The sequence below is a fragment of the Alligator mississippiensis genome, chromosome 3 (genome assembly GCF_030867095.1).
Source record: "Alligator mississippiensis isolate rAllMis1 chromosome 3, rAllMis1, whole genome shotgun sequence".
Classification (NCBI taxonomy): Eukaryota; Metazoa; Chordata; order Crocodylia; family Alligatoridae; genus Alligator; species Alligator mississippiensis.
In genome coordinates, this window is record NC_081826.1 from 69,201,312 (window position 1) to 69,219,048 (window position 17,737).

Consider the following 17,737-nt stretch of genomic DNA (forward strand, 5'->3'; position numbering starts at 1 on the left):
CTCTATAAGCTGTCACCTTGCCCTTCCTTCTGCCTAGCATCAAACTAGCATGGAAAATTACCTCTCTCTCTTCTTGAAACATATTATACTTATTGTAGCATTTGTATGCAGCACCATAACTTTACACCTTCTTTAAGACTACGTTGTGGAGAATACAGTTCTCTGCTCTGGTGGATATAATAAATATTACAGGTATGATTTTAAAGAATGTGTAGTTATGGTGTACTCCTGCTCCTATGGATGTCAATGTTCATTTTACTACAGATTTCTGTGGGAACACAGCTCAAAGCTGAACATTTTTAAAAATTCCGCCACTCGTTGCTTGCTACATCATCAAAAATAATGGCCTGTTTTCAAAATGTGTCACTTGGAGTATTCACAGAAGGGGTCAGGTGAAAGTTATTTTAAACAGCTCTGCTAACAGCTGGAAATTCTCAGTTGATGATTGGGAGATGGGGATTCCTGCTGCTGTTCACTTCTTTTTCAAAAGCTTGGAAAGGTTTTCCCTACCTCTTGATTGCATACTAGGACTATAGTTACCACATTGCAAACTTGACACTGACATTTGAACAAGTCTGAGGAGAGTTCTATGGGCACAGTTTCCAGATAACACAGCTCAAAGAAAATAGTAGTTGCATGATTCTTTGTGATGATACATGCCGAGGCTTTCATTCTGACAGTTTCACTCCATCTGGATGTTCATGTTCTAATCTTCTCTTCTGCATCTTGATTTTGTAAATGTATTTTTAAAAGACAAAAAAAATCTTGCACAACGTTTTCAAAAATTGTACTTAATACTTACTGAAAAGCATTGTCACTATTATAATTGCACATATTCATTTTGTTTATACAACAAGCAAAATATCCTTTAATGTTCCACAGTTTTGAAAATGCTGTATTTTATGGGTTCGAATGCCTGACGTTTGTCTATGAATCTTTTTCTTAATTTCTGTTTTGAGGACATCTCAATAATGTGGGTTTTAATTTGTTTTGAAATTCAGCACTTGTTTCTTATGAAAAGCTAAAGTTGGAATCCATTAAGATGCATTTTAGTACATTTTCCATTCTCATCTTCCTCTTGTCAGAAACTGTGCAATTCACTTAGTACTTACAACCAACAGCAATATGTATATATGGTGTACAGAATGAGCCATTTTGTTTTAAAACAGATTGTAGATGAAAGGAAACCATTCATTTCTTGCTTGCTTGCTGTAATTACTAGAGCACTAATTACTCCAAATCACTGACATCCAGGGTCAATAAGGATGACAACAGGAACATCAAAGACAAGATGTGCATATGCAATTACAAGTCTTCCAAAGCAGGCTGTAATATTATTTTATGGCTACTGTTTTTCAGTTGATAAGAAGAATATTCAAGATTGCTGAATGTTTACTATTATTTCATTCACAGTTTGACGGTGAGAACATGTATATGAGTATGACAGAGCCAAGCCAGGACTATGTGCCAGCCAGCCAGGTGGGTTAATTAATCTTCTCTGCCTTGTTTCAAATTGTAATTAAACAAATTCAAAGAGTTGCATTGCAAATGAGTGGCACTATCAGTAACTGCTGCAATCAGGAATAATCATAATTTATAAACAAAGCATTTAAGCCTTGTTTCCAGTTAATGAGATAGAGCTGATAAAGCATCAGAGTTGGCGTTTGTTGAAAGATACTACCTTGTTTCCTCTCCAGAATGCAAGCAGCTGTTTTGCCAGCATGATCTTTCCTAAACAGTTGTTTTACCTTTAGGAAATAAAGTCTTTACAGGTGCAGGTTATTTGTTTATCTGACTGCAGAGAAGTTAATCATTATAAGCTACACGTCACAAATAACTTTAATTATCACTCTTAGGCCAGTTGAAGTTGAAAAATTGCATTTTTTACAAAAAAATGGCTGAGGGACATTGCCAGCATTTTACCATTAGTGTTAGGGTAATGATTCTCTTGAAGTCTGCTGCTGGGGTTGAACTTGCAATCCAAAAGGTTTAAAACAAGAATTCTTCATATAGATTTTTTTGAGTTCTTATCACAGTTCATAGGAAACATTTTTACATAACCAAAGACCTTTTAAAATGCAGTTTATAACCATATCTTGAAAAATACTTTATCCTAATTACTGGAATTTTAAATTATCCCAGGCTGCTAGAAACGGGGGTATTTTCAATGTTTGCTTGCTTGCTTGTTTAACAAAAGTAATAAACCAGCACCGTCTATGCCACTGTATCAGTCTGTTGACACAAAAGGCTGACATACATTACAATAAGTAGAAATTGCATGCTAGAGGTTTAGTTTTAAGCATGTCAAAAACATGGATAAATTATATAAACTTATGTATTGTTATATTGTAATTGTTTATTTTTGCCAAGGCTTTGACCAAATTGGGCAGATGCCTTTGCAGGCAAAGAGGATCAACGTGCTAATGAACTATTAAACTTTGTTAGTTTTCAACAGGCTAAATATATTGGGTAGGAGAGGAAACTAATTTACGGTATGGACCACTAGACATAATCCAGTCTGGGTAACCTTAATTAATAGTAAGCATAATTAGGAAAAAGCTTAATAAAAATCATGCCATGTACTTTATTACATTTGGTGAAGGTGCTTAATGTTTAGAGCTAATATAGTTCATTTGGGCTGTCTGTCAAGTCTCTTCATCATTTAAGTGGCAAATTGTTAAATTTGGCAGGATGTCAATTAGTTAACTGGCCAGCAATCAACTGATTACCTTCCTTTGAGCAAGGGGTATGTACATCCATATATTGAGGGAGAATTTAACTTCTGATTCTGCTGGCTGACTTTTCACATATTTTAGTTATCTCTTCCATGTTAGAGTCAGAGGGATAGATCATTGGAATTACAATAAGGAATTAGACTGGTGGTCTCTCTTCTCCAGTGTCCCATCAGTAGTAGTGTCCAGTCCAATATACCTCAGCTAGACAGGAATTATGAGTCTAGGTAAAGATTTCTTAGTAGGTGAGAACTTAGTTTTTGTACCTCTTTGTTGCCTGTAGATAAGCTATCACGCGTAATTTAGGAATGAACAGTCTTGAAAACTAACAATACACTGAGAGCTAAATGTCCTTATAGAATGGTAGATAGTCATACTTACCTACTCAAATTTAATTTTAATATTCATTCTCTTTCTTTCATTTTAATCTGTGTTATATCAACTGGGCTATATCAGTTTGTTCAGTGAAAAAAGCTATCTTTTAAAAAGTGAATGGTCCCACCACATCATTTCCCTATTTTCAGCTGAAGTTACTATAAGAATGCCTTTGGACATTGTGTGTTGCATTTAGGATTCTTGTGTGTTTGAACTCATTCAGCTAACAACCCTCCAAGATCCAGAGGTAGTTTTGAACAGACATGTTTGATTAAAAAATGAAAAATTGTATTATTAATTTTTCTCTAACCATTAATCCAAAAACTGTACTGACAAGTTTAGTATTACTATTAGATTAAAGCAAGCTAGTATAATCTCATTTATGCCTAAAGGCTTTTGAAGTTCAAGGGCTAATTGAATTTGTTTGAAACAGTAGAAATACAAACTCTGTGAATGATTGCTGTTATAAAGCAGCTGCTACCTTTTGGAGAATCATTACATCTGTCTTAAACAGTTTTTTAAATAAAAAATTGCAAATTCACATTATACATAAAAATGATTTTCTTCTGTTGTTATATTTATGTGCATCTGTGTATAATTTAGTGAATTTAAGCTCCATAATAAACAAAGATAACATTGCTAGTTTTAATATTTCATTCTTCTTTTACATGTTCTAAAGCCTGGTTCCTGAAAAGTGTTTATATCTCTAAGACCATTTCATCATAAAAATAGCATTGAAACCAACCGTGTTAAGTGCAAATGATTTTTGTCTTCCAAGGAAAAAAATCTTTCAAAAATCATCTTTGAATTATGGAAATTCTGGACAGCAACTAAAAAAGTACCTTTACGTAATTTAACTTTGGTCTCTAAAATTTCTTGAATTGAAGGAACTCAAGAAATTCAGAATCTTCAAAATATTACAAATTGCAGAATGAAATAAGTTTGGACATAAAAATGTGACTAACAGTCTTGGAAAACTGAACTTACCACTTCAGGTTTTTTGTTGTCTTTCTGTCTGTTTGTCTTGTTACTGGAATGTGTTCCTATTCAGGAAAACATCACCTTGTATTATTTTAATGGTTTTTAATCAAATTATCCCTCTAGGCTAACATAAATAAAAACTTGGCTGTCAAACAGGAAAAATATAGTTTTGTTCCTTTTCCTGCATAACATCAAACATCTGCATAGCTTGGTAATCCAAGACAACTTGCCTCACAGCATCACTCAACAATTATCATTTCTGTTCAATTTTCAAATCAGTACACGCTTTGGGACTTGTAGACTAAGTTGCTAAGTAGCAACATATGGCTCACTACTGTTCTTGTGATGTTGCTGCAAGCAAACAGCATAATTCTATACTTGAAATGATTTTTACAGAAAGCCAGAGTTGGCACAGAGCCAGAAATGTAAGTATACAGTAAAACTTAATGATATTCTTTTAGACTGTCCCAAAAGGCTGTTTGGCACTGCTGTCTCTGTATATTTTACATAGACATGTGAATACTATATTTTTGGTTATCATATTTTAAGTATAGGAATGTACATTGCAGGTAACTCCTAAATAAATTATACCACCAATACTAAAAAAAAAAAAAATAGACAATAAAACTATATGATTTTTCACTACTAATTTCATCTCAAACTAAAAATATTTACCATTTTTAAATAAAAATATTCTTACTGCCCTGCATTTCAAATTCACCTCATTATATTGTGTTTTTTTCCTACAGATATTAGAATCATTTAGATTCATTGTTCTTCATGTAGTTCCTCCTCATACAATTTGTGGGCCATGTTCAGTGCAAAATAAAATTGCATAGCTTATTTTAAATGTAGTTTTAGACAAAATACAGAGTATAATTCAAAGCTGTACACTCAGAACATTCATAATGCTTGTGGCCTGCCTTGGGCAGCCCTTGCCTTCTCTCCCATTGCAAAATGTGCAATATGAGGCTTCTGTGACATCCATAGCCCCAATGGTTAGAAAAAAGAACAGAAAATCCAGGGAGGAATATTTGGCTGAACTGGAATATCATCTTTTTCCCCCCTCCCAAGCTATTCCACTGCTTATACTGACAAAGTTTGAGTAAATCCCTTTCACTCCATATACTAACTCTGAAGCTAATGAAAAGTGCTTAGTCCTGTACAGAGTCAGCCTAACATATCCTAAGAAACAATGGAGACAGGAACCTTAGATGTAGTAAATAGATTGATCATGCTGTTATGTTTAAACAGTGTTTCTTTCATATGTGCTTGATTGCTTATCCCTTACTACTTGTTTTTCTTCCTGTTGTACTCTAATCTCCCAGTAAAGACTGCTAGTGACTCTCTTATTTCCTAGCAATTTACATCTTGTATATCCAACTTAACTTCCTTTGTTCAAGTAGTTATGGCTGCAGAAACCCACTTGGGGTCCTATGTTCTTTTTTGGGGGGAAGCAGAGAACTAGAACGTCCATTGTTCTCCACATGAAGTAATGTGGGTTAGATCCTCAAAGGAACTTAGGGGCCACCATGTGGCCCCTAGAGGTGAATCCACAGTCCTGAGTTATATGCCTCATCTCCCATGAGGAGATTTAAGCATCTCATAATGGGATTTCCAAATTTGAGTATAGTGAGCATAGAGCTGTCTAAACTATGGGCATTTATAGGAGGCAGGAGGGTGGCGCTTTAATTAGCGCAGCTCTGAGAGCCTCACTATTTAAAGTGCCCAGGGCATCACATGTATCAGCATCCCTATGCTGAAAAATGGCGGCGGGGTGCTTTGAACTAAGGCTCATTGAACAAACTTTAATTTAAAGCACTTGCCTCCATTTTTTAGCATGGGGACACTGATGCGCATGGTGCTGGAGTCTGCTGGAGCACAGTAATTACCATGCTCCAGCAGACTCGATTAATTGAGTCTGTTCCAACACGCTGTAATCACAGTGTGTCAGAGCAGCCTCCCTGAATGTGTATAGGAGCCCTATCTGAATAGGAATGCTAAAGACAGGGCCTTCTCCTGGAGTTAGATAACTGAGCTTTTTCTTTCAAAAACCAAGCAGGATCTATCCTTGTCTTTCAAAACATTAGAAGGATGTACTTTTCCCACCGTTTAGCTAGTATCTCAGGAGTTATCACATTCATCCTGGATGTGTGAGACCTGCTTTCAGTTCTCTCCTTATGTTTGAATTCACTCAAACAATCTCCCAGTTTCTCATAGAGGGTCCTCCTTACCAATTTCCAGTTTATTCTGGTGAGGGGATCAAGGGATGCACTGCTAGTCCCACCTGTCAACATGATTCTACTTTGCATGGAACAATTCAATAATTGTTGGAGAAGAGAATATGATCAGCTTAGTGGTTTGGGCACTCACTGGGAGAAGGACCTAGGTGCCTAGTCCCTTTTCCAATAACTATATAAAATGTCTGTTATATGGTAATTTTTGGTGGCTCCTGGGGCTCTTAACACCTGGACTGTTCACACTAACACCTATAACTGGTTTTAAGCACTTATGTGACTCAAAGGTAATCACTCCAGGGCAGGTTAATCTCTGATCTGTGCTGCCCAGTTTGTTACAGTCAGGTGCAGTCATGCTAAGAAGTTCCTTCCCAGGAAACTTCCTTCCCAGCCTCCCCTTCTACTGCTGCTCTTTGGGTCAGAAGAGCAGCAGCAGTGGTGGTGGCCAGGCAGGCAGGTTAACCCTTCACTTCCTATTCCCCTAGGACAGACCGCATGGGCATCCATAAGTAGGTAGAGCTCTGGGGGTAGAAGGAGGCAGGAAGCAGGGGGGAAACCCAAGGGGCAAGGGTGGGGGGAGAGTGCAGGAACCAGAGGAGCCCCAGGGAGGAAGCCTGGAATCAGAGGGGGGATTCTGACCTTTCAGTCCTCCAGGGCCCCTTCTGACCTGAACACGTGACTGTTCCAAACTCAAGATAACACTTAACAGTGATCAATTTTTGTGCAGCTCAAAGTTTAACAAGGCCCTAAGACTTTTTTTGTGTATAGTTCAACATCTACAGAACATTAAGGCCTTGTCCATTGTATATTATACATTATATCCAGGATTGTTAAATACTATTTTGGTGAAAGTTTAAAAAAAAATAACATTGCATTTTCAAAGCAAGATGGTTCAATTCTGGAAACTAAAATAGCAATGAAAAGTAGACTTGCATGTGGTAGTGGGAAAAATGTACATTTGCAACCCCGTGTAGGATTCTCAATGAAGTAAGTAGGAGATGTATGCAGCATATGCCCATTCAAGGACTTAATTTTGCTATTGAACTATTTTGCTATTAGAATTGCCTTTACAAAAGACAAAAGTCATACAAAATACACCTCTTTTTCCTCAACTCTACTTCTAACATGAATATAATTAGATTACACACAGAAATAAATGGACTTAGAATCTGAGGGCAAGAAGAGTATGCATCAGTGGCTTTGCTTATCCCTCAATAAAGTGGGATGTTGTTGCTCTGTGTTTATTAGAATCATAGAAAAGTAGGACTGGAAAGGACCCCCAGAGGTCATCTAGTGCAGCCCCCCCCCCCCCCCCGCACGAGGCAGGATTATCCCTATGCAAACCATCATATACAAATCCTATTTAAAAAACTACACAGTCAACTCCAACTCAGCCACAAGACACAACAGGTAAATCAGGGAGACCACAGTGGCCAGAGCTCTGCTGCTGCAAAGGTTGTTAAAATACACTTAAGAGATCCAAGGAAGAAGGCCAGGCCCCCCACAACAGAGGAGGACAAAAAACCCCACAGTCTGCATCAATCTCACTAAAGTAAAATTCCTTCCTGAACTCAGATATCTCAATCAGTCTGGCCCTGAGTGGCGGGACAAGACCCCCTAGCCAGGAATTTCCAGGTTTAAGTCCTAGCAGGAGCATTGGCACACCCCAGTCAAAATCCCTAATGTTGGCTGCAACCAACACCCAATGCTTCTGAGGAAGACAACAAACTGTCGTCCCCCGCCCCCTCCCTTCCCCCCCCCCGACACTGAGCAGCAGGAGAGAGAAAAAAATCCTTTCCAGCACCAGGTGGCTGCAAGCAAGGTCCAGAAGCACAGGAAATACCCATGGTAGAGAACAGTGGGAATACCCATAGCTACATTTAGATCATCCCTGACCAGTGGCTGTGTCCAACATCTTGAATACCTTCAGTGATGGAAAGTCCACAACATCCATAGGCAGTCTATTCCACTGCCTCACTCTTCTAACAGTGAAGTAGTTCCTGATATCCTATCTTAAAATACTTTGCTGCAACCTCAAGCCACTGGTCCATATCCTATACTGTGCAGCAAGAGAGAGAACTTCTTTCCCCCCCTTCTTTATAGTAGATCTTCAGATATTTAAAGGAGGCTATCATGTTCTCTCTTAAGCACCTTTTCTGCAAGCTGAACATGCCTATTTCCCTTCAGCCTCTCCTGATGTGACTTGCCTTGTAGTATAGACATAGTACAGACAGACTTTTCTACTTCAGACCTTCAGAATCATGAATTGGGGATGCAATGTTGAGATTAGTATTATAATTATTTGATTATTCAGTGTTTAATAAAGAAATGAAAATAAGGCTTGTGAAGCCTCTTTTGTTTTCTTTCCAGGTTTTGATCCATTAGAATTTACATTTTGTTCGCAGTCAAGAGGGCTAAAACATGACTTTAATGAAAACAGAGATTTTGCTATAGATGCTTCATTCTGGGGACTGGGACTTTAGGAATAATCACTAACCACTTCAAGATTAATGACTAAATCATGGGATTTCAGTACACCGAACAAACAATAATTCTGTTTATTGTTTTAAACGGTTTTTCTTAAGAATTTACGTCTGGAGGGAAGTAACTTTAAGCACTGTATCTTATCTTAGTTGTGACGTAGGAGGACCTTCGCAGCTCTAATGATAAGCCTTCTATAAATCGATATAATAAAAATAACCAAAGTTATTATTTTACCATGAGAAAGATAAGCAGAAAAGCAGTCATAAAATAATACATTTTATCTGTAAGGTAGGAATAGTTCTTCCCAGATCATTATAATAAATGCAGTCCTTATTTGTTTACGCAGGACATGAGAACTTTCTGTTTACTGAGCAAGTATTGTAAAACACCCTTTAAAATGTTTTACTCCATCATGTACAGCTTTTTAACATGTAAAAACCAGGTTACAGACATCATATATTTTAGTTAAATAGTTTCCTTTTCAGGAAATTCTCCAAGTCAGCAATGTAGATGAATTATGAGACATAACCATGGGAAATGTTAAAGGCAGTATTTTTCAATTGAACTTCATATAAAATGAACTTTTTTGGACCATAAAATGTCTATGAGAATTACATGAATTTGAACTACAAATTAGACCTATTACTATTAGACTGTCCCTTTCGGCAAAGGCTGCAGCAGTATAAAGGCAGTTTGACCTATTGACCTCTGACCTAATAAAACGATAAGATGCCATGCTTTGATTAATCTAGTTAGTCTTACAAAGTCTGGCATCTCAACAAGCCCAAACTAGTTACTCAAACCAGTCTTCAATGTAACATTCAAATGATTACTCTGTGGAGTCCCAGAGGTATTCATTACAGACAAAGTTGCTCTTGTTGCCTTGCATACAAGCTGAGTCTTCAATAGGAAATGAAAGGCTGCCTGGAAAAATAGGCCACCTAATTAAGTTAAACTACTCTAGCATTTGGCTTGACATCTTCATTACTCAAAATTAAAAAGATGTTTCACTTGAGCACACAAGTTACTATTGTTTATGTTGTTTTCTTCTTAAATTGGCTTCTTACATTGTAGTCTGTTTTTCAGAATTATATCCTGTAATAGCTCACATATTTCTTGCAGTTTATAAAAATGTCTTAATAGTTACTACACTGCTGATAGTTGGTGTGATATGGGTATGATTGGGCTTATTCCTAGGTAAAGTCTTAGCAGTTTTTAATAGAGGGCCTGATCCTGCAGATCTTACTCACATAAGTAATCTTCCCTTATTTGCCCTAATCTGTTACTGGAACATGCTGCTACAGAATCTAAGGACCACGTAGCATCCTATCAACTTCTGCACAGGATCAGGGCCTTGAGGTCTGCATGACTCTTAAAATCGATAAGGATTATTTGTGTGAAGATTAAGTCCCATTAGTGTTTCTCTGTTTGCTGCTGGAGAGAATTAAGAAGAAAACTTTTGTGTTTCAGTTTTGTCTTTCTTGTCACGTGAGAACATCAGGGTTTATGTGTAGAGATTTATGTAAACTGTGGAGACAGGTGATATGCATTGGATCCATGACTTTCCCAAAAAGTTGGGAGACTTTGCAAAGGTTCTTGGCATTTCTATTAAAAAAAAAAAAAAAAAAAAAAAAAAAAAAAAAAAAAAAGGAAGTGTGAATTTGTCCTTTATCATTTGGTGGTTTATACACAGGGATATTGCATAATTGGGTGAGTGTGATCTCAAGAAAGCCAATGAGGTTCTAAAAATTTGAACTGAATATTTGCCCACTAAGTGGAAGTACTTAAATGTAAATCTATAGTATTGCTATTTTAAGAGCATTTAAAAATGTAAACATGTGAAGAGCACACTGTCTTGATTGCTAGTTAGTGTCAATGATACTAATGAGGCTTCTGACAGGTTAAATGTGGTGTATCATTTACGTTTTCAAGCAATAAGTTATGTAAAGATAGGGCTTTTAAATTAGAAATAAAATCTTTAGTTGTTGAATGTGTTTATATTAGAGATGTAATTTCTGGTGCTTTGTTATAAATCTAGCCTTTGGTAGATTTTACAGCAAGGGTTTTTAAAATCATTTGAAAACTTTTAAAAACTGTATTTTCACCTTATTTTTTTTAATTAAAAATATATAAGGAAAAACAGATTAACTAAATACAATGACCATTTAATAGAAATATATTTTCTCCAATCAAGGATATATTGCAAAATAGGAAGTATAGGCTAATGATTAGAGACTTAAATTCTGTTGTCCCATATTAACTCTAGAATTTCAGCTGTCATTGGGAAAAAATCTAGTTCTCTTCTTTGCAAGGAAAATGCCATCTTGGTTTAACTGATTTATCTGTCTGAGTCTGTGGGCAGCCTATAACTATTAGTCTGAAAAGTATGGATTATAACATTCATTTTTTACAGTTAACCTACTTTGCATTTCCCTTGTTGGCCTGAAAATTCCCTGAACACCTGTTGTTCTGCCTTTTGAGAATATGCACAACACTCCTAGTAAAAGCAGTTCCTTGTCTCCTATCTAATCTCCACTGGGATCCAGAAACCAGATGGTACAGTTCCTAAGTACCTATATCATTGAGCTCAGCCCAAGATACAACAGCCTAGCCATTTTAATTGAAAAGTAGGGTTGAAAAGAAGATGGTGTTCATCTTTATATAACAATAGTATAATTAACCCATAGAATCATAGAAAGGATTGGAAGGAACCTCAGGAGGTCATCTAGTCCAATGCCCTGCTCAAAGCAGGACCATCCCCAACTAAAACATCCCAGCCAACGCTCTGCCTAGCTGGATTTTGAAAACCTCCAAGGATGGAGTTTCCATCACCTCTTTGGGTAACCTGTTCCAGTGTTATACTCCCCTCCTAGTGAGAAAATTTTTCCTAATATCTAACCTAAACTTCCCTTGCTGCAACTTGAGACCATTGCTCCTTGTTCTGTCATCTTCCACCACTGTGAACAGTCCAGCTCCATCCTCTTTGAAACCACACTTCAGGTTGTTGAAGGCTGCAACTAAATCTTCTCTGTCCTCTTCTCTAGACTAAATAAGTCCAGATCCCTCAATCTTCCCTCATAAATCATGTCCTCCAGCCCCCTCACCATTTTTGTTGCCCTCTGCTCTCCAATTTGTCCACATCCTTTCTGTAGTGGGGCTTCCAAAACTAAACACAGTACTCCAGATGTGACCTCACCAGTGCTGAATAGAGGGGAGTAATAACTTCCCTGGACCTACTGGCAACACACCTACCAGTGTAGCTTAATATGCTATTAGCCTTCTTGGCAACAAGGGCATGCTCCTGGCTCTTATTCACTTACTCACTATAAGCCCCAGGGCCTTTTCTGCAGAGCTTCTGCCCAGTCAGTCAGCCCCCAGCCCATACTGGTACATGAGATTGTTCTGTCCTAAGTGCAGGACCTTGCACTTGTCCTTGAACCTCATGAGATTCCTTTGGGCCCAATCCTCCAATTTATCTAGGTCACTGAATCCTAACCCTACCCTCCAGCTAATCTACTACTCCCCCCAGCTTGGTTGTCATCTGCAAACTTGCTGAGTGTGCCCTCTATGCCAACTTCCAGGTCATTGATGAAGACATCAAACAAAATTGGTCCCAGGATCAACCCCTGGGGCACTCCACGTGATACCGGCTGCCAACTAGACATCGAGCAATGATGTACTACTCTTTGAGGCCAGTGCTCCAGCCAGTTTTCTATCCACCTTTCAGTCCATTCATCCAGCCCATAATTCCTTAGCTTGCCTGGGGGAATGTTGTGGGAGACCATATTAAAAGCTTTGCTAAAATCAGGGTACACCACATCCACAGACCCAGTCATCTCATCATAGAAGGCAGTCAGGTTGTTCAGAAATGTCTTGCCCCTGGTGAATCAATGCTGACTGTTCCTAATCACATTTTTCTCCTCCAAGTGCTTAGAAATGGATTCCTTGAGGCTCTGCTCCATGAGTTTTCCAGGGACTGAGGTGAGTCTGACTGGTTCTTTTTTGTGATTTAGTTTACTGAAGAGTTCCCTGCTAAGCCAACCAGTTCTTCTGCCATACTTGCTAGTCTTCCTGCGCATTGGGATGGTTTGTTCCTGCACGCTCAGCAAGGCTTCTTTGAAGTATAGGCAGCTTTCCTGACTCCTCTCCCCCTCAGTCTGGCTTCCCAGGGGATTCTACCCATGAGTACCCTGAATGAGTCAAAATCTGCTTTTCTGAAGTCCAGTATCCTTACTCTTCTACTCTCCATCCTTCCTTTCCTCAGGATCCTGAACTCAGTCATCTTGCGGTCACTGCTGCCCAACTTGCCATCCAGTACTACATTCCCCACCAATGCCTCCCTGTTTGTGAGCAGCAGGTCATGAAGAGCACAGCCCCTAGTTCACCACTTCAGCACTTACACCAGGGAGTTGTTCCCAACACTCTCCAAAAACTTTCTGGATTGCCTGTGCACTGGTGTATGGCCCTCCCTGCAGATGTCAGGCTGATTGAAGTCTCCCATGAGAACCAGGGCCTGTGATTGGGAAACTTCTACTAGTTTTTTGAAAAAAGCCTCATCCACCACTTCCTCCTGGTCTGGTAGTCTATAGCAGACCCCTACCACAACATCACCCTTGTTACTTTCCCCTCTGACCCTAACCCATAGACTCTCAACAGGCCTAGCTCCAGCTTCATACTGGAGCTCTGAGCAATCATATAGCTCCTGTACCTAAAGTGCAACTCCTCCTCCTCTTCTCCCCTGCCTGTCCTTCCTGAACAATTTATACCCATCCATGACAGTGCTCCAGTCATGTGATCTATCCCACCAAGTCTCTGTTATTCCAACCATATCATAGTTCTGTGATATAGTAGAATCCCTGGTTTCTAAGATCATGTCTGCCTGAGGGGATTAAAACCTATGTCTTCCACCCCGCAACAGAATAACTTATTGCCAGGCTATTGTTGAGGCTCCAGGTAGAGAAGGACTCTTCACCCCTCCTATTGAAGCCGGGCCCCTGTGCAGAAAGGAATGCAAAATTCATGGAAGCAGAAGAACAAGCAAGAGGGAGAATAACTTTAGCCTGGTGTTTAGGATACTTGTCTAGGAGTGGGAAGTCATGGGTTTTAAGGCCAGATGCTTAGAAGTAAGGCATCTAAATCTTTTGAATCTGGCCCTGAGTTCCTGTACCTCAGGACCAATGGCAAGAGGGAGTGCTTTTCTGCTAGACTAATATAAATTTTCTGAATAGGAAAGCTATACTCTTAACCCTCTGGAGAGGTTAAAATGTTTGTATTTCTAGCCATTTATGTTATTCAAATCTTGTAATCTTTTCTGATTTTTTTTTTTGTTCATTGTCCCCTATTAAATGCATTTCAGTATAAAACATAAAAAAAAAATTTGTTTTAGAACAAATTTTGTGGCAATATTTGTAAAATTAAACAATGAGAAGAGATTCTTGAGATGAACTAATCTAAAAAGCACGATACCTTTTCATGATTCTGTTGCCTTGGAAATTGTGATTATTTTAAATCAATTATATAATTGTCAGCATATTCTCCACCTTATTGAAAATAGAATTCATCTACTACTGGAAAATTAATGTTTTGCTTGAGGCGTTGCCCTTTACCTAATGTAAATTAGAGAAATTGATTAACACAATGAGGAGAAAAAGGTATACCTTCCCCTGTAATATGTTTTTGATGGCTGTTGCTTGATAAATTAGTATATTGTGTGTTTTTAAATGAATATGATTTATTGCTGTTGTCGAACATATGAAGAAACAAAAAAATTGTTTGCAGGATCATTGACTTGAACATATCAATGGTACTGTTGGACAATTCTTGCTGAGTGTTAAGATGATTTATATAACAGACCGAAGGTTTCCACAATAATGCATTATAGTCTCAAGCTATCAAGCCTTGCTCATGCAGAGACAAAAGAAGCTAAAAACACACTTGCTTCTGAAGGTCCTCCATTTAGAAATTGGAGATTACGTTGATCCCATTAAAACTGCAGAAAACTTCACTGTCAGATATACCACCCTAACTCTCAAATGCGTATAAATTGGTTTTTTTTCTCTCCAAATGAGCTTGTTGTTTTTACATTATTTTCAATTCATAACTATTTCAGTTATGTAATCATGTGTTCAATGATGGAAGAGCCTGAAGCATCTATCTTTAAAAATTGGCATCTTTCTACTGATGCAGAAGCCTTTGTGTAAATGAAAAATTAAGACACATTCCACATTCATTTTTTTTAAATAGGTGTCTTTGTAAGAAGATCATGTTTTTAAGGACTTATAACTAATACCATATTTTGTTGAGTGCTTGCATAATTCTGCCATCCAGCACTTAATTTAAACTTACCTGCTAGAAGATATCTTTTGATGATGGTTCTGTTCTTCCCAGTTTGTTAGATATTTGGATGTTTGCTGCCTCCTGTGGTTGTTGTGTTTAAATATCTCTTTTCCTTCCATTTCTTTTTCTCCATTTACTTTCCAAACTTTGATATATAACATTCAATACAAGCATAAATAAGCTTTCTCTTTTCATCTGTAGTCACCATAATTTATTATGTAGATTTTTTTTTGTCCTTATATTCCCTCCCTTAATTGTTATACAGTCCGTCATACAGCCATTTCAAGTATTTCAAATACCTCTTCGTTACAATGAGTATTTTGTGTGTGTTAAAAAGGAAATAAAATGCATTGGCTTGATTTTGCCACTAACCATAGTGGCAAAAAGAGAAGGCAGCGGAGAATGGCACCTTTAGGTCTACCTGGTTCAAGTGATCATAAGCTTTCATAGGCAGCAGCCTCTGATTCATAGCATCTGACAAAGTAGTCTATCTCCTCCAAAAGCTTATGCCTGAGCCAGTTGGCCTCTAAGATGCTTAATATGGTGAAATACCTCTCTCTAATCATAGTAAGGGAAAGATTCCCACAGTTAATGGCAGAAAACTCATGTGAGCGCTCTTTTGCGATTTTCACCATTTTGAAGGGTGTATTTTCTGTAAAAGAACTGAATGTAACATTTCACAAACATTAAACTAGAACCATAGAGAAAGTTCCTTCTGTTTTTGGATCCATCCTGTATTTATAACTGTTAAATTCAGGTTCAGCTCTGTTAATTTAAATAGAATACCAAACACACCAAATTTACAGTGGCTTGATTTTGAGGTTCCTGTAACCAAACATCTAAAATGTAAATATGCTTGAAAGTGCTTATGATGATACTCAGATTCAATTAAACTCTTTTCTTTAACAATGTAAAATAAAGGCTTGATCTCTTCAGTACATTCCAGTAGGGTTTAACTGGGTTTGTAAAGTCATTTCTCCTGGTTATAATAAAATATAGGAACTCTCCCTAGTGCTGATAACCAATAAGCTCCTCCCTTCCATAGTTAGAGGGAGAAAAGCACAGTCACTGCTAAGTCCTCTTGCAGTCAGGGGTGAGGCAAAGAAAACATGCAGTGCTATGTCCTCTTGGCTTTAAAATGACAATTTGCTTTCACTGTCTTGGCTAGTAGAATAAAGAGATTTTCCCTGGCCTTCAGGATACAGTGGAACTGTGGAAGTCTGACTAAATGTTAAATCAAAGTAACATGTAGAATGTAGTGTTAATGTGTATAAAACTCTGAAATGCAATTAGATATACCTTTGAACTAGAGTTGGACACAAGCATTCACAGCAGCAATGAGACAAACAGTAGTAGCGACATTATTTCTTGGTGTAGCGATGATATATAGAGTAGAAATATGTGCACACACATACACAAAATAAAGGGCACTGCCTCGCTAGATAGGAAGTATTAGCATAGTGAAATATTCCTTGTTACTAATGATCTCAAACATTCTCTTATTGAATTAGATTCTGCCTTACATTAATGTTTTTTTTTTCCCCTAAAAAGGTGCAGGCACTAGTACTGTTCACTTAAAAATACCTCCCAAAACTTCATATATAACCATAGTACTATGGGAGTAGTTTATTATAGCTTGTTAATTAATTTCCACATTAGTTACATATTGTACTGTTTTATTATTTTCTTTAATACTCTGCCACAGCAATCTAAAAATTTGCACAATATAATTTGAAAAATATATATTAAATTGTGGCATCAAATGCACTATAGCTGGTTTGTAACTAATCACAGTGTGTACATTTTTAGTTGCAATGAAGAGAGCATACACAGTAACCTTGACTTTATAATGCTTAACCTACATATATAATGCATGTGCATACTCTAACTATACATTTGGATGGTGGGAATTTATCAGACTAGTGTTTCATTTAAATTATAATAAGTGAAGTTACATGTCATCATTGTGGTGCTTTTGCCACTCTATTTGAAGTGATACTAATTAAACATATATTTGAAGGAAAAAATCATTCTTAAGTGAGAGCTACATTATAGAAGCATATACAGTAGAATGATGGGCAATTCAAATATCAGATTAATTGAGCACACTGAATATTAGTGGCTATCACACAGGTAGTTTTCTCAGTATTTGGCTTGTGTCCTCGCTAATAGTGATGGTCTTTTTCAGCCCCAGTGCAAATCGAGAAGCTTGCCTCCTGGTCTTATACAAACAGAGCATCTGAAGAGAAGAGTCAGAGTCATAGATGAGATCTATTAAGCTCTTACTTCAGAAAGTTGAGAAAAGAGAAATTCCCCTGGCAGACTCTTCCTCTTGGAAGAGCATTGAGGAGAGGTCTCTCATTCATTTGGTACCCTGGTGCCAGCAGGGAGGTGAATATTTCCAAGAACAACTCATTTGTGGGATGGTGCAGGGAGATTGGGATAGAGCAGGGGTGCGCATGTTGTTCATCCTTTGAATTTGAAGATGACCATGACATCACTGATTAGTTTGGTTTCTGTGGACATGTGAATAGCTGATCAGGCCAATTTGTGCTTTGAACCATCTATGGCGCATTGAATGAGAGATGCCAC

The 17,737-nt window shown here is 37.7% G+C and overlaps 1 protein-coding gene across 3 annotated transcripts in view; it reads left to right on the forward strand.

Annotated features, from left to right (window-relative positions):
• Positions 1-17,737, forward strand: part of TOX (thymocyte selection associated high mobility group box) — a 306,122-nt gene that overhangs the window by 148,935 nt on the left and 139,450 nt on the right. Inside the window, exons 2-3 of one of the 3 annotated variants that reach the window (XM_059724058.1) lie at positions 1,414-1,479; positions 12,737-12,790. The exons of 1 other annotated variant lie outside the window; for it this stretch is intronic. In XM_059724058.1, the coding sequence (XP_059580041.1) occupies positions 1,414-1,479; positions 12,737-12,790 (120 nt within the window). The remainder of the gene's footprint in view (positions 1-1,413; positions 1,480-12,736; positions 12,791-17,737) is intronic. One more of the 3 variants, XM_006269533.4, reaches the window with a different exon arrangement.